Source organism: Dictyostelium discoideum (genome assembly GCF_000004695.1).
Source record: "Dictyostelium discoideum AX4 chromosome 2 chromosome, whole genome shotgun sequence".
Taxonomy (NCBI): Eukaryota; Evosea; class Eumycetozoa; order Dictyosteliales; family Dictyosteliaceae; genus Dictyostelium; species Dictyostelium discoideum.
This window is the reverse complement of record NC_007088.5, coordinates 4,437,612-4,446,254: the sequence shown is the minus strand read 5'-3', so window position 1 is coordinate 4,446,254 and position 8,643 is coordinate 4,437,612. Positions and strand designations below refer to the sequence as shown.

Below are 8,643 nucleotides of genomic sequence, written 5' to 3'. Positions count from 1 at the left end.
ACCAATTGAAACAACATTATTTAGTGTTTCAACTACAACTCCATTAGCAACCACCACCACCGCATCATCATCATCATCATCATCATTATTTTCATCACCACCAACAACTGATAAATCAAGTGCCGATAAATCAAGTGCTGATAAATCAAGTACTGATAAATCTACCTCACCAGTAACAACCTCAATACCATCTTTCACATCATCATCAACATCAACATCATTATTTGGACCAACAACTACCACCACTGATAAAGATTCAAAAACAGCAAGTATTTTTTCAACAAAACCAACAACAGAAGGTTTATTCTCAAAACCAACAACATCTCTTACGTCTTCTTCATTATTTAGCTCAACAATAACTACAGCTACAACTACACCATCAATATTTGGAGATGCTAGCAAATCATCAACTTCAACTTCTTTATTTGGTTCATCAAATACAACAACTGCTAAACCACCAGCTTCATTTGGTGTAAATTTATCAGCAGCACCAAAGAAATCATCGCCACCACCACCACCAGAATCTGATGAAGAAGATGAGGAGAATGAAGGTGATGAAGGTGATGAAGAAGGTGACGAAAATGGTGAATTAGAAGCAGAGGAAGCATTTTATGTACCACCAGATTCTGATGAAGAGAACGAAGGTGATGGAAATGGTGGTGATTTAGAAGCAGAGGAAGAATTTTATGTACCACCAGATTCTGATGAAGAAAAAGAAAAAGAAAAGAAACCAAAAACAAAACAACAAAGTACACAATTAACAGGTTTATTTGCTGCTCCTCCAAAAGGTGGTAGCTTATTTGGAAATACACCAACTGGTGGCAGTTTATTTGGAAGTGCACCAACTGGTAGTAGTTTATTCTCTGGTGGTTCATTATTAACAAGTTCATTTTTAACAAAAAAAGGTGAAAATGATGATGATTCATCCGATGAAGATTCAAATAAAAAGAGAAAGAAAAAGAGAGAGTCATCATCATCATCATCAACATCTTCAAACCATCATTATTCCAACTACCTCTAAAAAGGAAAAGATAGATGATAAACCATCTACAACCACCACCACCACCACAACATCATTATTTGGTTCGACAACTACCTCTGGTTTATTCTCTAATCCATCAACAACATCAACTGGTTCATTATTTTCATCAAACCCACTTGGTTCAACAGCTTCCACTTCTAGTTTATTTGGTGCCTCAACATTAGCTTCTACTGCTACTACTACAGCTACACCAACAACAAGCTTATTTGGCTCAACAACACCATCATCATCATCATCCTCATCATCATCATCCTCATCTACTACTTCAACAACCACACCATCAAACAGTTTATTTGGAACATCATCATCCTCCTCATCTACCTCTAGCTCTTTATTTGGTAGCACCACTTCAGCAACAACACCATCAAGTTTATTTGGAACAACAACAACATCATCTGACTCAAAATCTGAGACAAAAACAACTCCATCACTTTCTTCAGGAGGATTATTTAGTACAACATCAGCCTCACCATTTTCAATTCCATCTTCAACTTCATCCAGTGGTTTATTTGGGTCAACAAATCAAACTGAATCAAAGGTAGCTACTACCACAACTACAGCTGCAACAACTGCAACCCCATCAACATCATTATTTGGTTCAACAACTACACCATCGACATCATCTTCAACATCATCTTTAACTACAACACCATCTACTGGATTGTTTGGTGCTTCATCATCTACAACCCCATCAACTGGATTATTTGGTTCCGCAACAACCCCATCAACTGGATTGTTTGGTGCTTCATCTTCATCATCATCATCATCAATATCATCATCTTCTACCACCTCAACAACCACCACACCATCAACTGGCTTATTTGGATCAACAACACCATCAACTGGCTTATTTGGATCAACAACAACAGCAGCAACAACAACACCATCAACAGGATTGTTTGGTTCAACACCATCTTCCACCACATCGACAACTACCACACCACCAAATGGCTTATTTGGATCTACAACTCCCTCAACTGCATTATTTGGAACTTCCACTCCAGCAACAACCTCGACCTTGACAACTTCAACCTCAACAACTCCATCAACAGGATTATTTGGCTCCTCATCCTCAATTGCTACTACTACCCCATCAACAGGATTATTTGGCTCAACATCATCCTCAACCACCAATACTGCTCCATCAACAGGATTATTTGGTTCAACAACAACATCCACTACTGCTACACCATTTGGTTCCTCATCATCAACCCCATCAACAGGATTATTTGGTTCGTCTTCATCATCCACATCATCTTCTTTATCTTCATCATCCACTACTGCCACACAACCAACAGGATTATTTGGATCAACTGCTCCATCTACAGGATTATTTGGATCTACAACAGCAACAAACCCATCAACAGGATTATTTGGTTCAACAACAACAACATCTACTACCACTACACCATCGACTGGATTATTTGGATCCTCATCCTCAACACCATCATCAACAGGATTATTTGGATCATCCTCTTCAACTACATCATCAACCACCACACCATCAACAGGTCTCTTTGGATCAGCAGCACCATCAACTTCATCACCATTTTCAATCCCAACTTCATCAACACCAGCAACATCCAATCCATTTGGTTCAAATCCATTCCCAACCTCATCACCAACTACTGTATCATCAACACCATCTTCTAATCCATTTGGAGCACCATCACTTTCAAATTCAACCTCATCTTCCAGTTTATTTGGTGCACCAACTACATCTACCGCCGCTACTACCACACCTTCTTTTGGATCATCACCATTTGGAGCACCATCATCTACATCTTCAACTCCATTTGGAGCATCACCATTTGGAGCACCAACATCTACATCCTCACCTCCATTTGGAGCACCAACATCTGCATCCTCAACTCCATTTGGAGCACCACAAATTTCAACCTCAAGTTCGACTAATCTTTTTGGAGGAGCATCATCTTCAACCGCTGCACCATCATTCGTCTCTTCACCATTTGGAGCACCAATAACCTCATCATCATCATCGTCATCATCATCATTACCATTTGGAGCACCAACTACTTCATCCTCATCCTCAACTCCATTTGGTGCATCACCTTTTGGAAATTCAATGGCTTCAACTACATCACCATTTGGAGCACCTGCAGCTTCACCTTCACCATTTGGAATACAGGCAGCCTCACCCTCTCCATTTGGAGCACCAGCAGCCTCACCTTCACCATTTGGTTCAACCCCATCCACTGCACCAAATCCATTTGGTAATTTTGGCGCCGTGCCTGCAAATGGTTTTTCACTTGGTAAAATGGGAACAAGTAAAAAACCTGCAAAAAAGAAATAATAAAAAAATATTAATAGTAATTATTTAATATTTAGTATTTAAAAAAATTAAAATAAAAAAAAAAACAGAAAAATAAACTTTTTTGTATTATATAACTTTTTTAAAAGAAAAAAAAAAAAAAGAAAATTATTTTTCCACTTCCTTATAACTTTCAATTACATATTATATTTTTAAATATACTAAATTAATAAAAACCTTTATTAAAAATAAAAAACACAAACACATAAATATTAAAAATTATAATTTTTTTTTTCTTTTTTTTTTTTTTTTTTTTTTATTAATAATAAATAGTAATCAACTAAAAATTCTGATGAGGGGCATCGAGTTTAAATCCTATTCAGACTCTTGAATGCAAATTATTTTGAGCAGTAATGTTCAAATCAATTCACTCTAATAATTTGAGAATGGCTGAAAAATAAAACTCAAGATGAAAATTAATTTGAGTTAAAAAAAACAAAATGACAATAGTTGAGTTTTAAAATTACCAACCAAGACTAAAAAAATGATTAAAAAAAAAAAAAAAAAAAAAAAATTAAATAAAGAAAATGATTGAAAAAAAAAAAAAAATGATTAAAAAAAAAAAAAAATTTACCACATAAAATAAAAAAAAAAAAAAAAAAAAAAAAAAATAAAAATAAATTAAAGAATTTTTATTTTTTTTATAAAATCAAGATCTTTTTACGAAAAAAGCAAAAATCATCATCGTCATCAAATTAATTAATTTATTAAGTGACCGTTGGAAAAAAAACAGAAATCTAAACAGAAAAAAAATAAAAAAGTAAAAAAAAATAAAAAAAAATAAAAAAAAATGAAAAAAATGAAAAAAAAAAAATGAAAAAAAACAAAGAAATGCCCAGTCAAAAAAAAAAAAAAACACAGAGAAAAAACGATCACACACAGGATAAGTTAAACAAATCTATTATAATAATAATTATTAAAAAAAAAACCCAAACAAAATAAAAAATAAACCCTTTTATTTTAAATTATTATAAAAATACACACCAACAAATCTAAAAAAAAAAAAAAATTAAAAAAAATTAAAAAAAAAATAAATAAAAAATAAAATACTATCAAAAAGGGGTTATTAAAAATATTATCACATTTTTTTAACCTGTGTATAAGGTGCTATAAACAAATAAAAAAAAAAAAAAAAAAAAAAATACTTTTTTGTTTTATATTTTAATTTTTTTGTTTAATTTTTTTATTTTTTTTTTTTTTTTTTTATTTTTTTTTAAACATGCCCAGAGATTTGTTGATTGTCAAACTTTATGTTTAAATTTTTATGAGAGTTTTTTTTCCGCACAAAAAAAAAAAAAATTTTTGAGTTTATTTTTATCATACATTCCAGCAAAAATACCAGTTAAAGAAAAAATGTGAATGTCAACTCTGTTTAATTCAATTTTTTTTTATTTTTATTTTTTTTTTTATTATTTTTTGTTTTTTTTTTTGTTTTTTTTTCACTGATTCCTTTGTCACTTTAAATTTAATCAATTTTTTTTTTGTTTTTTTAATTAATCACTTTTATAAAGAAATCCACACACAATAATTGATTTGATTGTATTCCAATTTTTATTGTATTACGTCAAAAAAATTTTTTTTTTGGTTATTAAAAAAAAAAAAAATAATAAAATAAAAAAAAAAAAAAAAAAATAAAAAATATTAAATAAATAAATAAATAATTTTTTTTTTTTTAATTTAAATAATAAAAAAAAAAAAAAAATAAATAAATAAAAAAAATAAAAAGTAAATAATTAAATAAATAAATAATATTTTAAAACTCAATTAATTTAGTTGTTTAATAATATTTAAAATAATAATAATAATAAAAAAAAAATAATAATAATTATAAATTATTTTTTAAAAAAAAAAAAAAAATTAAAATATAAATATAAAAATAAAAATCTTGGAAAATTTATAAAATAATAAAATGAAATTTAGAGATTATTTAAAAGATAATAAAGTTAGTCATTGGAGAGATAAATATATAGATTATGAATATTTAAAAAATTTAATAGACAATGAATATATAAATGCTGAAATATTAAATAGTGCAATAATTGATTTACCATTATCCCCAGAAGAACAAAATAATATAAATAAAAATAATAATAATAATAATAATAATAATAATAATAATAATAATAATAATAATAATAATAATAATATAAATAATAATAATAATAATAATAATACATTAAAAGATGGTGAACAAACAAATTCAAATAATATTTCAATACCAAATCAAATGGCTCCACAAGAAAGTTCTGGTGAAGATGAAGATGATGAAAATGAAAATGGTAATGGTGTTGTTGGTGATGAAGATGGTGGTGATGATGATGAGATTGAAATGGATGAATTGGTTATTGATGATAATGGTGAGATTATAAATATAACAGCAACAGCTGGTAGTAGAGTTAAAGTTAAAAAAGGAATTAATAAAGGTGTTAAAAGATTGAAAAAAATAGCCAAAAATACAAATAATAGATTAAGTAGAATGGTATCACGTTCACCAAAAAACAAAGGTCTCGGTAGTAGTAGTGAGATTGAAGGTGACGAATTTCAATTGGATGGTGGTGGTATTTCATCTCAAATTGAAATGGTTGCAAGTAATAATATTACAGGTGCTACTGTATTCGTTCCACAAGAAACTTTTCAAGACGGTTTCATTGATCAAGTAAATAAAGTGGATATATTCTTTGTTGACCGTTATAGAAAGACTAAATTCAAATGTGTCGATCTGGTTGGTATGATTCCATTTTTATCAGATAATGAACAACTAAGAACCATAAGAAATATTGATTATGTTAAACAAGGTTTCCATGATAACTACCATTATTTGGAATCATTAGAATCTTATAAAAATTTGAATTTGGATGGTTTCTATAAGATATTGGATAAATATGAAAAAATAAATCCAAGAATTGCCAAAGAGTGTAGAAAATATTTAGAAAATACAAGATTAACCTCTACCAATAGTCCAGTTAGAGAGTTATCAAGAAGAATTAAACAAATTTACGCTCGTTATTTCACTGGTAATGATATTAAATTGGCAAATAATCAAATTAGAACCAATAAACAAGTTAATCAATTTCAAAATTATATTATTGGTTTCTTAATTGGTGCAAGTGCTATTTTAATTGCTCAAGTAATTTTCAAATTTTATTATTATTTCCCAGATGTTGCTGATTCTCCCAAAAATTCTCCAATGGCTTGGTTGCTATTCCGTATTTCCTCTTTACCAATTATTCTCGGTACTTTATTTGCTTTGATGACTAAACTATGGGAGAAAGCTGGTATTAATTATGTATTTATTTTTGAACTAAAACCTGATATTAAAAGATCTTCATCAAGATATTTAATGTATGGTATGATTTTTGTAACAATGTGGCTAGTGGTTTTCAATGTTTATGTTGATTCAATTTCAAATAAAACTGGTAGTCCAGAAACTTCTCGTTACTTACTTTTAATTCCATTGTTATTTATCTTGGGTTCAATTTTCTTTTTAATTCTACCATTTAAAGTATTGGCTCATCGTACTAGATTTTGGGTTTTACATAAAATGTCTAAAGTTGTTCAAGCCCCATTCGTTCCAGTTAGATTCCCAGATTTCTTTATGTCTGTACAATTATTATGTTTGGGTGAATTTTTATTCAATATGCAACAAATAGTCTGTATGTTTAAATTTAATGATCCACTTTATTCTCCATCTGGTGTTTGTTTTAAACATAAAGCTGTAATCTTCCCAATTTTAAGTGTTTTACCATTCTACTGGCGTGTTATGCAATGTGTACGTCGTTTCTGGGAAACTGGTCAATTCTTCCCACATATAACTAGTGCTATTAGATCTACATTTTCAATTGTTACTAATATTCTTTTATGGGTTGCAAATAATTATGGTAATAAGGAATGGAGTTGGATTAAAATCTTATGGTTTATCATCAATGTCGTTGGTACAGTTTATAAACTTTATGCTGATTTTACTGTTGATTGGGGTAAGTTTTTTAATTTTATTATTTTTTTTTTTTAATAATTAATTTATATTAATATCTTTTTTTTTTTTTTTTTTTTTTTTTTTTTTTTTTTAAAAAAAAAATAGGTTTATTTTTAAATTATAAAACTAATAAACAATGGCCATTAAGAGAAAAAATGGTATTTAAAAGAAAATGGGTTTATTATGTTGCAATGTCATTTGATACATTCTTTAGATTTGTATGGTTAATTGTTTTTTCAATTAGACAAGGTACATCATATAAATTAGATCATCCATTGTTTTTATTCTGGTTTTCATTGTCTGAAATTGCATGGGCTGCTCAATTCATTTTCTTCCGTGTTGAAAGTGAACATGTTCAATGTGCTGATACCTATAGTCATTTCAAGGATATTCCACTCCCATTCAGTCAAGATTACAAGAACTATATGGAAGAAAAGAAATCAAGATATGATGAAAAGAAACCACATCATCATCACCATCACGATAATAATAATAATGAAACCAAAGATGGTAGTGGTGGTACACATCACCGTCGTAATCTTAGTAATGGTCACCATCCATATGATGACGATGATGATGATGAATCAATTGATTCAGATGCTGATAGTAAAGATTTAAATTTAGAATCAAATTCTGAATTTGTTGATGATGAAGGTTATAATCAAAGAAAGAATTCAATCATCTCTTCAATTAAGAAAATTGCTTCAACTCAAGAATTAAACTCAATGAATAGAATTAGTTCTCATCCAGATTTATATTCTACAATGCAAAGATTCGCCGGACACGTTCCAGATTCAAATAGTTCAATGCCAAGAATGTATTCACATCCAGATTTTAATCATCCAATTCCAAGAGTTTTAACATCTCATGTTGAAGTTAATCCATCAACATTAAGAACAGTTCCACAACATAGATTAAATAATATTCCAAATCAAAGAATTATCTCCCATGCTGATATAAATCCACAACATTTAAGAGTTGGTTCACCACGTGTTGAATTTAATTCAACAGTTCAACAAAGAAGTCCACACGGTGAAATTCAATCTTCAATGATTAGAAATCATAGTAGAGCTGATTTAAATTCTTCAATGCAAAGAATTCAATCACATCCAGAACTAAACTCTTCAAATAGAAATCAAGTTGACCCAAATTCTCCAATGAATAGACTTATAACTCGTGCTGATTTAAATAAAAGTAGATAAAAGTGTATAAAAAAATAATAATAATAATAACAAAAATTTTTTAGTAAACAAAAAAATAATAACAATTGTATAAAAAAAAAAAAAAAAACAAACC

At 29.0% G+C, this 8,643-nt stretch overlaps 2 protein-coding genes across 2 annotated transcripts in view; both read left to right on the top strand.

Annotated features, from left to right (window-relative positions):
* Positions 1 to 3,356, top strand: part of DDB_G0274915 (hypothetical protein) — a gene marked incomplete at both ends in the record, with an annotated part of 5,787 nt that extends 2,431 nt beyond the window's left edge. The window contains 1 exon segment of the mRNA XM_002649136.1: positions 1 to 3,356. This exon segment is cut by the window's left edge and continues 812 nt beyond it. Within this exon segment, the coding sequence (XP_002649182.2) occupies positions 1 to 3,356 (3,356 nt within the window).
* A 1,927-nt stretch (positions 3,357 to 5,283) lies between these two features.
* DDB_G0274481 (SPX domain-containing protein) lies at positions 5,284 to 8,549 on the top strand (the record flags this gene model as incomplete). The annotated part of the gene is made up of 2 exons (XM_639047.1): positions 5,284 to 7,348; positions 7,453 to 8,549. The coding sequence occupies 2 exons, from the start codon at positions 5,284 to 5,286 to the stop codon at positions 8,547 to 8,549; spliced, it is 3,162 nt and encodes a 1,053-aa protein (XP_644139.1).
* Positions 8,550 to 8,643: the final 94 nt, after the last annotated feature.